The 19,499-nt window shown below is 42.4% G+C and overlaps 1 protein-coding gene across 3 annotated transcripts in view; it reads right to left on the bottom strand.

Annotated features, from left to right (window-relative positions):
* Positions 1-19,499, bottom strand: part of Rgs17 (regulator of G-protein signaling 17) — a 102,375-nt gene that overhangs the window by 28,163 nt on the left and 54,713 nt on the right. For all 3 annotated transcript variants that reach the window (XM_006227854.5, XM_006227855.5, NM_001107459.1), the window contains one exon: positions 17,105-17,248. In XM_006227854.5, the coding sequence (XP_006227916.1) occupies positions 17,105-17,223 (119 nt within the window). In that variant the 5' untranslated portion in view covers positions 17,224-17,248. The remainder of the gene's footprint in view (positions 1-17,104; positions 17,249-19,499) is intronic.

The raw sequence follows: 19,499 nt of genomic DNA on the forward strand, positions 1-19,499 counted from the left end.
GGAGAGGAAGAGGGAGAAGGAGAAGGAGAAGGAGAGGGAGAGGAAGAGGGAGAGGGAGAGGGAGAGGGAGAGGGAGAGGGAGAGGGAGAGGGAGAGGGAGAGGGAGAGGGAGAGGGAGAGGGAAAAGAGGAGGAAGCACTGAAAATTAAAAAAAAAATTATCTAGAGATTGAGTTGGAGAAAATAAGCAAGGAATTGCTTCTGCTTTGCCTGCCTGACCTGATCCTGACCCAACTACAATCACTTCTCTTGTTTCTGTTCCAAGGATCCCTAGGCATGGAGGCTTGGAGCTGATTTTGATGGTAATAAATTATGACTCCTATTTACCCTCAACATCTCAAGCCATCGATGTGTTTGAAAAGTTGAAACTGAAGGCACCAAGCATAGAGCTGTGAGTTCTCAAAACGCTCTGTTTTGTAGAGTTCATTGTCAATTTGACAAAACCGAGAACCACCAGGGAATGGACTCCTGGGCTTGCCTGCGGGGGTTATATTGATTCTATTAGTTGGGACAGGGAGACCTGTCTTGATTGTAGGTGGGACTCCTTTTGGGTAGGGAATTGTAGACTATCAAAATGGGGAAAGTGAGTTGAACACTAAGACACATTCATTGATGTTTCTTGACTGTGGATGTCATGTGACCTGCTGCTTCCTGCTCCTGCTGTCTTGATCTTCCTGCCATGATGGACTATATCTTGTAAGCCACAATCAACTGTTCCTTCCTTAGGCATGTTTTTGTTTTTGTTGTTTTCCCACCTTCTACCTAGGTAACTAGGTAACTTTCTTTCTCTCTCCCTCCCTCCCTCCCTCCCTCCTTCCCTCCCTCCCTCCCTCCCTTCCCCTCTTCCTCTTTCTTTCTTTCTTTCTTCCTTCCTTCCTTCCTTCCTTCCTTCCTTCCTTCCTTCCTTCCTTTCTTTCCCGGGACAGGATTTCTCAGGAACTCCTTCTGTAGACCAGGCTAGTCTTGAACTCACAGAGATCAGCCTGCTTCTGCCTCCAGAGTATTGGGACTAAAGGTAGGTAGGTAACATTTAAATTAACATTTCTATCTTCCAACCTTAGGCACAAAGACAATGAGACACACCCACAGTGCTCACTCTGGGAATCTTGATAGAAGTCTAAACACTTTAGGGAGGAGAACATCAACATCTCAGGCTAAATTAACCAAGGCAAATGTGAAGACGAATTAGAGCATGGTGACTTTGAAAAGGGGGAAATGTGTTTAGTCCATTCCAGAGAATAAGAACAGCGGGCTCTGGCTGTGGATGGTGGACTGCTTGTCTACTGTGGATCGTAGAAAGAGAGAAACTGAAGCCAACAATGGGTTTCCTCACTCATTATCAGAGATAATGCAGTCCATTTGGAAGATGGTCAACTGTTGTAAGAAAACAGTTTTTAGAAACGACACTAGAAGAGAGTGGAAAACAGCTCAAAACCTTTGCAGTAGCCATGGTGATGCAGGAAGAGCAGATGATTGCACATACTTATGCAACATGCAAGTGAGTAATCAGTAAAGTGCACACAATTAATCCATTTCCACGGCCAACTCAGAAAGGCACCACCCTCCTCAGGCACTATGGACTAACTCACTAACCAGCACCTCTTGATTTGCAAAGACACAGAAACTCAGGTTCACTTGTGCAGCACCCACAACTGCAGCAGGCTGGGCCTGACCTCTAATTTCCCGCCTGGTCTCCGGTATGCTTTCCTCTACAGCAGGGCCACCACCTTTTGCTATAAAAGCTGTCTGGGATGTTTTTATCTTTTTCATCATTCTCAAAAGGGGGATGATCTTAACTCCGTGGGAGGAACACCTTCCATTTCTGATACAGAGTATGTCAGTTTTAAACCTAGGATGGAGAAATCACCATTTCCACATTTTTGTAGGATGACCTGGTTTTGGATGGTGTCAATGGACCAAATAGTTTGTACAATTTGTGTCTGTAAACTTCAGGCAACAGAAGTGTATACGTTTAGTGTGTCTAATGAAATGCTAAAGCAAACAAAAGAACGCACTGCTGGGATTGGGGATGTCACTCGGTTGGTGGAATGTGTACCTAACATGCATGAAGACTTGTGTTCAATTCCCAGGTCTGCTGGAAACCAGGTGTGGTGGAGCAGGCTTGCAGTCTCAACACTGGGGAGGCATGGGCTGGAGACTCAGAGGTTGAAGGTCAACGTTAGTAAGTTTGTTGAAGGTCAGTCTGGGCTAAATACACAGGTCTCAAGAGAGTCAGCCAATCGCACTATGCCACATCACAAAATCTCGGGTTGTACAATCATATGTTAGGTAATGAAATAAGAATGCATTCAGCTCCTTTGTCAAAAATCAAGTGACCATAGATGTGTGGGTTCATTTCTGGGTCTTCAATTCTATTCCACTGGTCTATCTGTCTGTCTCTGTACCAAGACCATGCAGTTTTTTTTTTTAATTTTTTTTATCACTATTGCTCTGTAATGCTGCTTGAGTTCAGGGATAGTGATTCCCCCAGAAGTCCTTTTTTTGTTGAGGAGAGTTTTAGCTATCCTGGGATTTTTGTTATTCCAGATGAATTTGCAAATTGTTCTGTCTAACTCTCTGAAGAATTGGGTTGGTATTTTGATGGGGATTGCATTGAATCTGTAGATTGCTTTTGGTAAAGTGGCCATTTTTACTATATTAATCCTGCCAATCCATGAGCATGGGAGATCTTCCCATCTTCTGAGGTCTTCTTCAATTTCTTTCTTCAGAGGCTTGAAGTTCTTATCATACAGATCTTTCACTTGCTTGGTTAAAGTCACACTGAGGTATTTTATATTATTTGGGACTATTATGAAGGGTGTCATTTCCCTAACTTCTTTCTTGGCTTGTTTCTCTTTTGTGTAGAGGAAGGCTACTGATTTATTTGAGTTAATTTTATACTCAGCTACTTTGCTGAAGGTGTTTATCAGGTTTAGTAGTTCTCTGGTGGAACTTTTGGGATCACTTAAATATACTATCATATCATCTGCAAATAGTGATATTTTGACTTCTTCTTTTCCAATCTGTATCCCCTTGATTTCCTTTTGTTGTCTGATTGTTCTGGCTAGAACTTCAAGAACTATATTGAATAAGTAGGGAGAGAGTGGGCAGCCTTGTCTAGTCCCTGATTTTAGTGGGATTGCTTCAGGTTTCTCTCCATTTAGTTTAATGTTAGCAACTGGTTTGCTGTATATGGCTTTTACTATGTTTAGGTATAGGCCTTGAATTCCTATTCTTTCCAGGACTTTTACCATGAAGGGATGTTGAATTTTGTCAAATGCTTTCTCAGCATCTAGTGAAATGATCATGTGGTTTTGTTCTTTCAGTTTGTTTATATAATGGATCACGTTGATGGTTTTCCGTATATTAAACCATCCCTGCATGCCTGGGATGAAGCCTACTTGATCATGGTGGATGATTGTTTTGATGTGCTCTTGGATTCGGTTTGCCAGAATTTTATTGAGTATTTTTGCGTCGATATTCATAAGGGAAATTGGTCTGAAGTTCTCTTTCTTTGTTGGGTCTTTGTGTGGTTTAGGTATAAGAGTAATTGTGACTTCATAGAAGGAATTCTGTAGTGCTCCATCTGTTTCAATTTTGTGGAATAGTTTGGATAGTATTAGTATGAGGTCTTCTATGAAGGTCTGATAGAATTCTGCACTAAACCCATCTGAACCTGGGCTCTTTTTGGTTGGGAGACCTTTAATGACTGCTTCTATTTCCTTAGGAGTTATGGGGTTGTTTAAATGGTTTATCTGTTCCTGATTTAACTTTGGTACCTGGTATCTGTCTAGGAAATTGTCCATTTCCTGCAGATTTTCAAGTTATGTTGAATGTAGGCTTTTGTAGTAGGATCTGGTGATTTTTTGAATTTCCTCTGATTCTGTAGTTATGTCTCCCTTTTCATTTCTGATTTTGTTAATTCGGACAGACTCTCTGTGTCCTCTGGTTAGTCTGGCTAAGGGTTTATCTATCTTGTTGATTTTCTCAAAGAACCAACTTGTGGTTCTGTTGATTCTTTCTATGGTCCTTTTTGTTTCTACTTGATTGATTTCAGCTCTGAGTTTGATTATTTCCTGCCTTCTACTCCTCCTGGGTGTATTTGCTTTTTGGCAGGGAATAGGGAGGCAAAGTTTAGAACAGAGGCAGAAGGAACACCCATTCAGAGCCTGCCCCACATGTGGCCCACACATATACAGCCACCAAACTAGATAAGATGGATGAAGCAAAGAAGTGCAGGCTGACAGGAACCGGATGTGGATCTCTCCTGAGAGACACAGCCAGAATACAGCAAATACAGAGGCAAATACCAGCAGCAAACCACTGAACTGAGAATGGGACCCCCGTTGAAGGAATCAGAGAAAGGACTGGAAGAGCTTGAAGGGGCTCGAGACCCCATATGAACAACAATGCTAACCAACCAGAGCTTCCAGGGACTAAGCTACTACCCAAAGATTATACATGGACTGACCCCGGGCTCCAACCTCATAGGTAGCAATGAATAGCCTAGTAAGAGTACCAGTGGAAGGGGAAGCCCTCGGTCCTGCCAAGACTGAACCCCCAGTGAACGTGATTGTTGGGGGGAGGGTGTAATGGGGGGAGGATGGGCAGGGGAAGCCCATATAGAAGGGGAGGGGGGGTTAGGGGGATGTTGGCCCGGAGACCGGGAAGGGGAATAACGATCGAAATGTAAATAAGAAATACTCAAGTTAATAAAGAGTAAAAAAAAAAAATAAAAAAAATTAAAAAAAGAGAATGCATTCACCTTGTTTTTGCTTCATCTTTAAATCCCTACAGTAAGAGAATCTGCTATTCAAGTTCTCTCCACTAGATGGCTGTGCTACCTCAGGAATACAAAGTTAAGTCAGGCTAAAAAATCTGAGTGTAATTACCCTTATTTTGACAAATAAATATTTTCTTACATGTAAGATATTTTGGTAATTCTGCCCTTCCAAGGACTTTGATAACAGTTGTCCAGTGTTTCTGTGGATGGAATGAATGTTTTTCAATCAAGATGGGGGGGGGGCGTGCAAACCTGGGGCTCTTTCCTTCTTTAGGTTTTGACACTGAACACCCTCCAGCCCCCGGTCACTTCATTCAGGAAAAGGAAATTTAAGAAAACATGCAGTCACTGCTGGGTGTGCTTTCTCACAGCTTTGATTCCAGCACTCAACTTGGGAGGCAGAAGCAGGCTCAGAGTAAGCTCCAGGACAGCCAGGACTACATAGAGAAACCTTGTCTTAAAAACAAACAAACATCGAGAAGAATAAAACAAATCAAAAAAACAATGCTGGCAAAATCGTATTCATATCATCAGTACAAGTATGGAAAATGGTCACGTACACTTAGCTAAAGATCTAGCTACTCACCTTCCTACCTACCAAACCACCCACCCACCTACCTATCTACCTGTCTGTCTGTCTATCTATCTATCTATCTATCTATCTATCTATCTATCTATCTATCTATCTATCTATCTATCTATCTATCTATCAGTGTTTTGAAAGAATCATCATGAGAGTAGATTCTCCACATTACTTTATTTTCTGCTTAGCTTGGCAGAGAGATTTACTTTGTGCCAGGCATAGTAGCGCATGCCTTTAACCCCAGCACTTGGGAGGCAGATGCAGATGGATCTCTATGAGTTTCAGGTCAGCCTCATCTACAAAGAGCGTTCCAGGATAGCCAAAGCTACATAGTGAGACCCTGTCTCAAAAAACAGAAAAACAAAACAAATGAACCAAAAAACCATTAACTTAATTTTTAATACATAGAAAACAAAATTACACTTTTTCATCGTGACTCAATCTCTCTTTGTTCTTGATTTCCATGCACACACATGCTTTTAAAGATAGGTTTCAAAAATATCCTTTCTCTATGGGTTAAAATTTCTTCCCAGCCCTAATACAGTGTTTTAGGTTCATTGACAGGCTTATTAGCTGTGGAATTACTAACTTACCGTACAAGAACCTACATGGTTAAAGTCTAGATCTATTTAAGCTGACGTTCAGCTAGAGGATCAACATTTCTTATTTTGCAGGAAGGGGAAATCTTTGTTTTTCCTCAAAATGAAGATAATTACTGGTACAAAACTATAGATAACAGCATAAGAGAAAAGCAACCACTGGGCTCTTCTAGTCTCAGAGTGGTTGGAAAGCTGTTTTGAGTTTCTCCTTCAACCCATCTTTGTGATGTATAAGCAAGTTAGTGAATGCTTTTGTAGAAAAACAAGTACCTTGGGTTGAGCAGGGCAAATCAACGCCGGTTTAGTGAACAGACGCTGTCTTGGAAATGGAGTGTGAGTAATCACCCTATTCTTTAAATGTACCCATCAGACTGCAGCTCTGGCTTGTGATTTAGACTGTGTTCCTACCATGACCAGCAGGGTGGAAACATTACAGCCCTAGCAGCTGATGTACAGAAATAGTGTGGTTGATAGTTGGCAGGGGCATTGACTCATTCCTCATTCATGCCTTGACTGGGATTTCCCAGTTAGCATGTGCGTGTGATTTTCTGTGGAATGGAAGTGGGGGACACATTTGGGGACAGGCCTGATTGACAGTAACAATGTTAAGCTGCAGAGAAACCTGAGGGCAGTAGATGGCTCTGAGGCTCTGAGGGTTTTCTAGCTGTGTGGTTACACCCTTCGAGAAGATTTTAGTTAGTCAGAAAGCCCAAGTGGGGTGGAGTGGGTGGGATGCAGTGATAGAGAATGCAGCAGCAGCATAGGTTACAACAACCAAAGGCATACTAAGGAGAACACTGGCAAGCATCCAAAGGGCAAATCTTCACAATGTCCAGGAAATCCCTTCACACTGAGACTTGTGAAGAGGTCAGAATAACCTCATTATGGACTATTCATGTGTAGACCATGGGCTAAATAAAAGGTTCATATCTGCACTAGAGCTGGGAAATAAGCTTGTCCTATACAACCTTGAAGACCTGAGGTCCAGTACCAGCATCCACATAAAACATGGTACACAGCTGTAATCCCACAGATAGGGAGGTAGAGACAGGAGCATCCCTGGGCTCACCAGTCTTCAAGTCTAGCCTCACTGTTGAGAACCAGAGCCCAGTGATAGGCTCTATTTCAACAGACACGGTAGATGGCTCTTGAGGAAAGACAGTTGAGGTTAACTTTTGGCCTTCGTACATGTACGTGAACATACATGCAGGTTCACATACGTGTGAACATGTGTGTATGCACATGAAGACCTGTTTATGCTCTTAATCATGTGACACTAATGGAGTAGCTGAAGCTTGGAGGGATTAAGTGGTTGGCCATCACCTCATGTTTACATGTGACAAACCAGGACAAACCAGACTGGTCTAATCCCAGGTTGGCTAATCTTCCCCTACCTGGTGTTGCCTCCAGAAAGTCAATTTTATTTAAGGGAAAAATACCATGAGAATTTTGTGTGTTATCCTCAAGTGTGGCAGGCGTGGCTTCTACTCATAGTGAAACACATGGGGCTACCATTGTAATGACGCCTATAGAATGAATAATTGGAAAGTGCCCATATTTTATGTAATATATATGGTTTTATAAAAAAATTCTAATAATGGTAGGTATTTGGTTTCTACTTAGCAACAGATGCTGGCACCCATCCGTGCCATGGATGGCCATATATCCTATATAGATATTAATACAAATACGCATGTGATAATTAATATTGATTATGAACTTGACACCATGTTAGAATTACTTAAGAGACAATGCTCTGTGAATGCCTGTTAGGGAGCATGTAGATTAGGTCAAACTCTGGTCACGCTTGTAAATCTCTTAAGTTGAGTCACATGGGGAGATCCATCTTAAAGGCAGGCAGCACCAGTACCTGGGATTAGCTCCTCAGTGGATAGAAGAGAGAAGGAGAAATTGAGCAGAATACTGGCATGGTTCTCTCTATTCTCTCCTTGCCTCCTGACTGCTCATACAGTCACCTTTCAAACTTGTTATTGCGTATTTCTGCATCTGCTGTATGGGTCTATTGCGTATTTCTGCATCTGCTGTATGGGTCTATGTAGTTCATTCTCTTCTTCTACCACCACCTGGGGGACTGAACTCAGGGCCTCGGGGCTTGGCGGCAGGTGCCTTTACCCACTAAGCCATCTCACCATCCTATTGGGCCAGGACTCTGGGCTTCTTTACTGGCAGGTGTCATTTCAGACTGTCCTCAGAGAGACTACCTTTCCATGACACATCTCTTCTTCCCCCCGCCACCCCTACCTCCTCACATTGCTCTCCCTGGTACCCAGCACTGCCCCTCCAGGGAGCTTTACACCGGCTGTTTCTCTTACATGCCACAGGGCAAGGCAGTGGAGGGGAACAGCATCCTTTTTCCAAAGCCAATGATGTGGTGCGGTGCCATCTGACTCCCCTCCGGGTCCTTCCCTCTCATGGCACTGCTCACTGCACAGCCTTCTTTCTTCCTTTCCCCACCTCAGGGTGCCCACACCATATAAATCACTATTGCTGCCACTGAGGCAGGCCATTTTGTTTGTTCTGCACTGAACTGGCTAATGTACACAGGAGGTGTCTTAGCTCCCAAGATGGCTTCCTCTTTACCTGAGCTGACGCAAATTAATCCTCTCTCTTCTGTTCTTTTGCAATGTTGCGTTTTCTTTTATGCTATCAAATATTCCACACACAATACTTTTATCTGTTATTTTATTTCGTTACTTCCATTCTTTCCATAGGACATCTAAATTGTGCAATGTGAAACTTAGAAAAATATCCTTGGGGCTGGAGAGATGGTTCAGCAGTTAAGAGCACCCGACTACTCTTCCAGAGGTCCTGAGTTCAATTCCCAGCAACCACATGGTGGCTCACAACCATCTGTAAAGAGATCCGATGCCCTCTTCTGGTGTATCTGAAGACAGCTACAGTGTACTTATATATAATACATGAATAAAAAAAAAAGAAAAGAAAAATATCCTTTCCTAAAAGATTCATTTATTTTTATCTTATGTAGATGACTGTTTGGTCTACACACTTTTAACTACACCGAATGTGTGCCTGGTGCCCACAGAAACCAGAAGAGGGTACCGGATCCCCTGGGACTGGAGTTAAGGATGGTGGTAACCTGCCATAAGGGTACTGGGTACTGAAACTGAGTTCTCTACTAGAACAGCAAGCACTCTCAACAACTGAGCCATCTCTTCAGCCACAGAAGAAATATTTACTTTTTTGTTATTTTGTAAATGAAATTTCAAGACTGGTTGATGGAATACACCTGGGACAGACACAGGCCAATTTAGTTTTTATTTTGACAGTGTCACAGTAGATGGGAGCCTGTCAGGTCTGTGTTAGATATGATGGGAAGCAGCCATAGTACTGAACACTATGAAGGGCTAAACCTGGTAATGAAAACAAATACCAATGTTTGGATGGTCTAATGACTTCCTTCTCTGCCACCGTGGAGGCAGGGACAACCTGGTGAACAAGTGCCGAGAAGACAAAAGTGTGCCAACAAAAGCACCCATTGTGCTTGACCAACCATAACTTTGTGACTTAATGAATGAAGGCTGTAAACAAGTTCCAGAGTCCTAATGCCCACTCTTGGGCTCATACATAGGGACTAGGAAACCTATCATCAATTGGTAACCAGCCTTTTGATTGGGTAAAGTTTGCGTAGCTGAGAGGAGCTATTCAGGAAATTCCCCCACAACCTTGTGAGATGGAATTCCACACCTTGACCTCTATGTAAGCTATGTCCATGATGATCCTCTTGTGGGTGCTTTAGACATTCGGTGCAGAACAAATCAATGTTTGGGAGAGGCTTACTCTATGCGGGATGAGTCAGCTCACTGTGGGCGAGGGGTACACAGGGGATACTTGCTTATTTGCTGCTACCCCGGATGAGGTGATTCAGCATATTGTAAGTCTCCATATTTCCAGGGAGTGGTTTCTTCACCATGGTGCAGACTTGGATTTTTGTTTTCTTTTTTCAAAAAATACCCTTTGGCTTTGAAAGCATGCATCTTAGTGTTTCCATTGGCAGGGAGCTTCAGCATGACAGCATCAGAGGAGAAAATAGGACATTCTTTTTGCACTGTTTTGAATTTCAGAGGCTACGGTGCTTGTTTAAAAAGGAGGGAGGGACAAGCAAAAGCATGCTTGTGAAGGTCCCAACATTTACTTAGCGAGATCTATCCCACGGTCTGGGAATTCTGGGAACTAATGCATCTAAAACGGAAGACAGTTTTAGTTTCAAAGGACTAGCTTAATTTACTAAATTTATTCTGTGACCAATCTTTCCTACAAAGAATCTAGTATCACTGGCCAAATCCAGTGAGCAATACCCCAAGTAGCATTCAGGATTGTGCGTTAGGCTGGGAGAGCTGAATTTCTCAGTGGCTCACATCAAAGGGGAATGCCAAGTTTGTAAGTAGCATAGTAATGGGGGCTAGTCAATGCACTGGATATTAAGAGGCCTGCCATTTAATCCCAGCTTTACAGCAGGTATGTTTTCAGACCTATGGAATTAAAACATATTTCCATCATCATCATCACCATCACCATCACCACCACCATCAACACCACCACTATCATCATCACCACCATCATCACCCCCACTATCATCATCACCACCATCATCATTTTTTAGTGAAGATAGTTTTGTTTTTTTAAAAAAAAGGTTTTTTTCTTTGTTTGTTTTTATTTTTGTGTTGCCTTTTGGACTTTTCAAAACAGGGTTTCCCTTTGTAGCCCTGGCTGTCCTAGAATTTATTCTGTAGGCCGTGCTGGCCTTGAACTCAAGAGATCCACCTGCTTCTGCCTCCTGAGTGCTGGGATGAAAGGCATGGGCTACCCATCCCTGGCTCAAACAAAAGTTTCTGTCTAAGTGTGTCAGTTACTGTTCCTGCTGCTACGGCCAAATACCTGACAGTGGAGTATAAAGAGTGAGGTTTATTTTGACCCTGGCCTCAGAGGACATTAATTTGTTGTAGCAGGGGAGGCATGCCCGCCCAAACAGCTTCTGTACAGATGGGGACCATCTGGTGAGCGTTCCCTCCAGCCCAGGTAGGAAGCAGAGAGAGAGAGGTAGACTTGAATCAGGTGTGCAATAGCCTTTAAAGGTCCACACCAACACGTCCGTGTCTGCCAGTTAAGCCTTACCATTGAAGGTTTATGCAGCCTCCAAAACAGGCTTGTCAGCCAGTGATGAAATACATGCACCGGTAGGGAATATTTTCATCTACAAATCACAATACTAGGTCTAATACTATAATAACTACAGGGAGAGCAAAGCAGTGGAAAATGGAGACTGAAAATGGGAGCTCGGGAGGGCTCCTATATTCCCTAGAGCCATGATCTGACTGTGCCTTATGTCAATTTGATACAAGCTAGAGTCTTCTTGAAAGAGGAAACCTTGATTGGCAGATTGGCCTGTCAGCCCCCATCAGACTGGCCTGTCAGCAAGCCTGTAGTACATTTTTTCTTTTGAATTGGTGATTGACATTGGAGGGTCCGGCTCACTGTGGGAGGTGTCACTCCTGGGCTGGTGGTCCTGGATTCTATAAAGCAGGCTGAGTAAGCAGTACCCCTCCATGGTATCTGCCTTCAGCTCCTGCCTCCAGGTTCCTCCCTTACTTGAGTTCCTGCCTTGACTTCTCTCAGTGATGGACTGTTACCATCACTGAGAAGTATAAGATGAAATGCAGCTTCCTCCCCAAGTTGCTTTTGGACATAGAGCTTTATTTATCACAGCAATAGAAATCTTCAGTAAGATGCTGATCATCACTCACTGTCAAACAGAGAGTGGGTGAGCATCAGGGAGTGGTAGGTCATGGTGCTTGAGTTCTAACGGACACCATTTAAAAACAGGCAGACATTCAAGAGACAGTTAACATCTGTGACTTTGGGGTGACACTAGCTGGAATTACTATTATTATTTCCATTAATTCATTCATCCACTCATTCATTAATTCATTCATTTTATGTCCAGTTTGCTGCCCCTCCCCACAGTCCCCCCTTTTTCTCCTCTGAGAGGGTAAAGATGCCCCTCCCCCAAGTATTCCGCCACCCTGGCACATCAAGTCTCTGGAGAATTAGGCATGTCCTCTCTCACCGAGGCCTGACAAGGCAGCCCAGTTAGAAGAATGTATTCCACGGACAGGTGACATATTTAGGGACAGCCGTGGCTGCAGTTATCAAGGGATCTACATGAAGACTGAGACACATATCCGCTACATATGTGCCAGGGTCTTCGTCCAGCCCATCATGTATGCTCTTTGGTTGGTTAGCCTGAATTATTTTAATGCAAAACCTCCACAATCATGAGAAGTTTCACCAAACATTTGGACCTTAGCTTTAAGGTCAGAGAAATATTTGGAAGCTTTACTCTCTGACCTTCTTTGTGCCCCTATGTGGGCAAACACAGAAGCTTCTAGTCTCCAGTGCACTTGTGCACATGTTATCTTGGGTGCAAGTTTTTCAGCAACTTCTATGCTTCTATGCCATCCTGACAGCTGGTGGTGAGGAGCCTGCAGGTTGTTTCAAAGTCTTCCCCAGTTTAAAAAAAAATCATTCTAGCTAAAAAAGTAAGTTAGGGCTGACCTTGAACCTTCAGATGAGTGATGCTGTCAACGTTCCTACCACCCCGTTTTTTCTTGCAGAAAATGTTCAGCTTGTGTGCAGATTTTGTTCACTGTACTTAGGGCATTTGTGGCCCATGTATAAGACAGTTAAAGACTCATTTTCTTAAAATCTCATTTTCTTGTCATTCCTTCTTGAAAAGGAGGCCATGAGGGCTTGAAAGGAAGAGACGTCGTTAAGGAAGAAAGTGGCTCTTTCAAAAGGAGGCGGATAGTTCATGGTGGTCATTATGAAGTATGCCATGCTCTGGACTTGGGGGAAGCTGGAGTGATACACTGCAGGAATCCCCTCTAATCGATTTCCACAGTGCAGTGTGATAACTTCACAAGGAGGGGTAAATTAAAAACTGAGAGACGGGCTGTCAGTGAAGTATGCCAAGACATGCGAACTTGAAAGAAACGCTACATTATTTTAAAAGTCCACATTGTGGAGCTACAGTAAAGTGTTTACATTCATTCCTAGACACAGGCACTTATTTTATTTTATTTTTTTTGGCCCTTTATTTCCTTAAAAGGAAGCAAAACAAGCTACATGACAGTAGTCACCATCCATGGTGACAGTTGTTTCACGTTTTGGTTCCTAACGCTTTTCAGGCTGAAGTCACATTTTTTTCATGGTGCATTTTGTTCTGCTCCTTTGACCTAGCCTAGGAGTTTTAAGGAACATATCTTTGTTTTCCTTTTTTCTTTTTTTAAGTTCTCACTCTAACAAAGAGGCCTTACAATGTTCTGTCCTAAAGAGAATAAAATTCTAAGAAAAAAAACTTTACGTGTAATTATGAAAACAAATTTTATAATTAAACTTCACAGTGCAATTGGATTTTTGTGCTTTCTGAGAAAGCAAACTGCTTATATCTGGAGGGATGAATATGATAAGGGGTGGGGAAAGCTGAGAAAGAGAAGGTGAAGGGTGGATATAGTCAAGGAACACAGTGCATCTGTACTAAAAGGTCTTCATGGAATCTATCACTATGTACAATGAATATAAATGATACAATTTTTTATGTAAAAAGAGAAACTACCTGTTGTGTGTCTTCCATGGCTTGTAAATGTATAGAGTATAAGTTTAATTCCTAGGCTTAGGCAATTATGATCCATTGCTGACAAGTCCAGTTTCTAACAACCAGGCTCTGGTTTCAGACTAGCTAACAGAGCACCCAGGCAAGGCCTCATGTCTTTGGGGGTGTCTAAAATATTGTCCCTCAAAAGGAGCCGATGGCTGACACAGCTTCTCAAAGCTACTTTGCTTTTGATCCTTAGTCTGTGTTTTGGGGCAATGTGATGTTTATGAATGAGTTGAAGTGTTCGATTATTCATTGGTCACATAGATGCCCATGTGAAATCTCATGGTGAATAGTTACATACTGAATTATTCAGACCATAGGTAACAGCGGTCCATGATTATAGTGGAGCTTAAAGATCCCTCTCTTAGTGACATCATAACCACGGTTGTGTTATTACCCACTCAACTCTGATGATACTCGTGCAGACAACCCACCTGTCCTGGAGATCACACAGCACATGGAACTATTCAGAGTACACACTTTCTAACGAATAGCTATGTTATTATCAGTTTTCCATATTTACTAAATTGTGATTTTTGTTAGTAGAGTACACTAATACATATAATATCATGGGGCTGGACAGAGAGATGGCTCAGCAGTTAAGAGCACTAGATGCTCTTTGGGGGAATCCATGTTCATTTCCCAGGTCCCACATAGTAGCTCACAACCATCTACAACTCTAGTTCAAGGGGATCTGATGCCCTCTTATGGCTTCTGCAGGTACTGCATGGATGTGGTACATTGCAGACAAAACACTCACATAATTAGATAAGATAAAAATGATATCACTCATATAAAAGCAATACCAGGAGTTATCCTGGCTGCATTCATCTCTTGCCTACTGAGTCCTCAAGGAGCCACATGATGTGATTGGTCTGCACCATCTATGTTTTTTTAGGTCCAGCATATAAAGCTATCTAAAGGAAGAAATGGTCCTCATTGGTGGTTCTCAGACTACATCCCTGCTGTTAAAATGACAAATGTCTGTACTTATTAGACATCTAACAGAGTGAGACCCAACTTCAAGGTTATTGGACAGTGTTTTAATTCTGAAACTAATGAAGAACTGGGGTGCTGGAGAGGTGACCTGGTAGTTAGGAACACTGACTACTCTTCCAGATGAGCTGGGTTCGATTCCCAGCACCCACGTGACCTCTCACAACCACCTATAACTCCAGGCCCTGGAGATATGACACCATCTTTCTGGGTTTTTCTGGGAACTAGTGAGGCTCATGATACATAAACATACATGTAGTCAAAATATTCAGACACATAAAAATAAGTAAAAAAGAAAGAAAGAAAGAAAGGAAGGAAGGAAGGAAGGAAGAAAGAAAGACAGAGAGAAAGAAAGAAAGAAAGAAAGCAAAACAAAACTAAGTTTACCAGGTAAATAAAACAATGGTTAATCTCAGGGGCAAAGTGAATATGAGACAGGGCAACTTTCCACTGAGCAACTATATTTCCAATGAAATACAGAATTCAGAATAGTTTTATTTCCTAGGAAGATTTCCATGTTGTGTCTACCTGTTGCTTCCAGGCTTTCATTACTGTGTATATGATGTGTGTGTGTGTGTGTGTGTGTGTGTGTGTGTGTGTGTGTGCATGCACACATGTATGAAGACAGGAGTGCACATGTGTGTGTGTGCTGGCATGAGCATGCTGGGGGGCAGGAGTGTCAGTTCTCCATGGTTGCTTTGTTCCTTTCTCTGTGTTGGTTCCAGGGACCAAGCTCAAGTCACTGGGTTCACACGGCAAGTCCCTTTCCCTGCTGCGCTATCTTGCTGGCTCCACATGCTGGTTTTTAAATTTTGTACTGCACTTTCTGAACATATTTTATTATTCCTGGTTGCAATTTTCCATTGCCTGGGGAGCTGAATCACATTAAATGCCCACTTTGTGTCATATGCTCCCCTTAGTGCACCACATGTAGCATCTCATTTAATTTTATAGCTTTATGAGGTATGGGTTCACATTAGTTATTTGACAGAAAAGGATTGTGAAGACCAGAAAGATGAACTAAATTGCTATTGCTCACACAGTTGGGAACAGATAAGAACCCAGTCTGATCTCTGGCAGACTGACTTAAGAATTCCCACCCTGTCTCACTAAGTCCTTCATGGGTTAAGACTTGGGCTTAACAGTCTCTGTAGTGTACACAAGAAACAAAACATACCCAATTATGACAGAGACTAGCAACCTCTTCTAGAGTTTTCCTTCCTCCATATGAAGTTGAAATTTCGAATTAATCACGTGTAACTTTCCCTAGCCGAAATTCACCATTCAGAGAGCAAATTTTATGCTTACAAAAACAACCATTCCGAGACTTCCTGATATGGAGGTTTTCTGAGCCTGCAGTTTTCTGACTGGCAGTTTTTATATCAAGGGAAACCACCAACATGCTACGACAACATTCTCTATTCTCTACCCTGGCAATAGTAGGTTGGACCACATTGAAAGATGAACTCAAGGGATACAGGAAAACAATGGAAGTCATGCAGGAGATAACCCAGACACTTGGGCCTTTTGTCACATTTTGAAATAGGCCACTGCTACGCTAGAACTTCTACTTATAAAATTAGGTCTTGAAAGACCCCCAAACTTAGGGCTTGACAAAAAGTTCCAATACTCATGTCACTAGCACAATTTTGAATTGACTGATTATCTCATGAAGTACACTTTGGGACTCCGGACCTGGAAAGAGACCTGCATCGTGGAGACTTAGTAAAAGGCGGGACCTTGGTGACCATTTTGTCTTACTCCCTATGGATTGAGGAAGCAAAAGAATAAACAGACATCTTGCAGCTTGTCAGTGTTCACTTGCAGCAAAAATCAGACCCATTGGCTCTAATTCCAGAGATTTTAGACCGACTTGATCTTCCTTCTAAGCATAGTGTCTGACCTTAGAAGTCAGAGGCCCTCCCTCTTCACTGCATGCCTTTGTTGGCAAGAGTGCTATGGTTGAAGCTACCACTTTGACTCACAGTGCCCCGACTGTGCAACCGAATGGCCAATCCCTATGAGGATGCACATGGTGAAAAAAATAAAATAAAATAAAACAAAAAGAACAAAAAAATCCCCACCACACTTAACACTATGTGCGACAGTCATGAATATTTCCTTAATATTCCAAGCTTTTGAACCATCACGACACTGCTGTTTAATGATAAGAAATCCTACAATTATAATCTCATTTTTTTACCCATAGCCATAAGAAGCACACACAGAAGAGAACGTGGCGCAAACCAATTCTCCGTCCTGTACCTTACTGTCATTTTAAATGTAGGCTCTGAGCGAGGTAACTTTGCTTCGGGGCATGTGTATCTTACATTGGTGACGATCTACAGTAATTCCTACATACACCATGGACAAACAGAACAGGTTGAGAACTTTCCATGGGGTGGAGGTTTGACACACATGCTTATATTAGATTGAGGGTCAACCTACCAGGAGCAGCTGCAGCAGCAGCACCAGCAGAAGCAACAGGTGTTGTTGGGCCTTTGGTTTCCGGGCGCTTGAGACACAGCCTGCGTGCCTTCATTTTGTGACTGCTGCCGTTTTCTCATGTCAGCTGCTTCAGAATCCGACTGGCTGAAGGAAGACAGGAAATATTAAGGCACGAAAAGCCTTGGTAAAGGCAAGCGAAGGGGAACAATAGTCGACACAAGGAATCCAAAATGGAAAACGCAAGGTGTGCTCAGTGGTTAGGACCACTGGCTGCTGTTGCAGAGGACAGATCAATTCCCGGTGGTGCCAAGCAGCCTCTGACTCCAGTTCCAGGAGTATCTGATGCCTTCTTCTAGCCCCTGCAGGCACTGCACACAGATGGGACATATACTTACAAGCAGTCAAAACACCCCTGTACATAAAATAAAATAAATCTACAATACAGTACAATACTTTTTAAAAAGCTGCAAAAATTAAGTCATAGTGCCAAGGAACATATAGAGAATGCAGTAAAGATAAAAGCAAAAGATTAAAGTATAAGAAAATGGGCACAAGTAGTGGGGGAGCAGAGAGACCACAGCACACACTCAAAAATACTTTTAGCCCAAGGAGAGAAGTAACAGAGTGTCGGGGAAGTGATATTTTAAGGGGACTTGGCTAGGAAGTTCTCAGAAGAAAGCAAACAAAGACTCAAAGGGAAAGGACACAGCACATGCCGAGCAGGATGAATAAAATAAAACTAAGTACACAGTCCCACATATTGTAGTAAAACACAAATTTACAAAGCTAAGGGGGGTATGGAATTAACAGCACAGAAATATGATTGTGACTGACAGTAAGCTGTTTAACAAACAGGGAGGAAAATAATGCTTTCCATATGCTGAGAGTACGACACTCAGCAATTTTACAGTCAGCTAAACACAACGTCAGGAGTAGGGACAGATTCACTCGTGTGCTACTCTGTATTGTAATGCGCTGTATTGGTGGACTCTAGCCAGAAGCAAACAAAGTCAGAGGGTGGGAGACGCGACATCGAAACTGGTAAAATAGAACACCAGACTTAAGGACTAGCTATGGGAAGCCCCCGAGTGTCTTTGTTTAGAAAGAATCAGAATTAAATTTAAGACCACATCAATCAGGAAAAGGGGACATTGTCTTTCCCTTGAAATTGATTTTGTAGACATCCCAATGTCCCCCCCAATTTTTTTTTAAATCCAGGAGACATTTTTCCCCGTTTACTGAACTGTGGTGGGTTGCGTGTCAGATGCTCTAGGTAAAACTCATACTGAGTTTTACTTACCTCCTCAACATGATGCTCATCTCTGCAATGAGTCTTCTGCCTAACTCTGCTCAAAAATCTCCCAGCGGTTTCCCATACTCAAGAGTGGAGCTGGGGTTCTTGCCTCCACAGTTTCTCTCATCATGTGATGAGGACGCAATGAGAGCCAATCATAGAAGCTACCCTGGTTCTCCTTTGCAATGTCTGGTGCCCAGTGAGTACTCGAACCTTTGTATTTGTTCCCTCCTTGGGGCTCAACACTCGAATGCCTTGACTCAAAAGCTACATTCTCCATGGAACATTCTATACCTGTTTTACTTACAGTTACAACTCATTCTGCTTCTGTCATGAACTGTCATTTCCCCCATTACTGTTTCTGACATCATCAATGGGTCACTACACGTTTTACACATCTTTCTAACCAACCATTGAACAAATTCCCTGAGGACAGGAAGTTTTTTTCCCCCTGCCTTTCTTTTCATTGTTGTGGCAATGCGGGGCAGGTAAGAAGAAGGCATATATATTTGTTAAGCTGGTGACTTTTATACATATAGTTCTGCTAATGACAAGGAAAGGGCCATGAGGTCTTTTATACTCAACATTTAAAATTGTTGATTTCCTAGGCAGCCGATTCAAGTGTGTAAGAAATGGTGAGTATGAGGGGAAAAGGAAGCATATGCTTGCTGATTTATGTGGTGCTTCCTACAGAAAAATTCCAAAAGACTGAGGTGATGCTTCATCAAAGACAGCTAAAGAACCAATCTTGCAGAAGGCATAATTGAGACAGCAAACTTTTCTGGGCATATGCCCAAAAGATGCTCCAACATTGAACAAGGACACATTCTCCACTATGTTCATAGAAGCCTTATTTATAATAACAGAATCTGGAAAGAACCCAGATGTCCTTCAACAGAGGAATGGATAAAGAAAATGTGGTACATTTACACAATGGAGTACTACTCAGCTATAAAAACAATGACTTCATGAAATTCTTAAGCAAATGGATGGAATAGAAAATATCATCCTAAATGAGGTAACCCAGTCGCAAAAGAACACATATGATATGCACTCACTGATAAGTGGATATTAGCCCAAATGCTCAGAATATCTAAGATA

Source organism: Rattus norvegicus, chromosome 1 (assembly GCF_036323735.1).
Source record: "Rattus norvegicus strain BN/NHsdMcwi chromosome 1, GRCr8, whole genome shotgun sequence".
In the NCBI taxonomy this organism is placed as follows: Eukaryota; Metazoa; Chordata; class Mammalia; order Rodentia; family Muridae; genus Rattus; species Rattus norvegicus.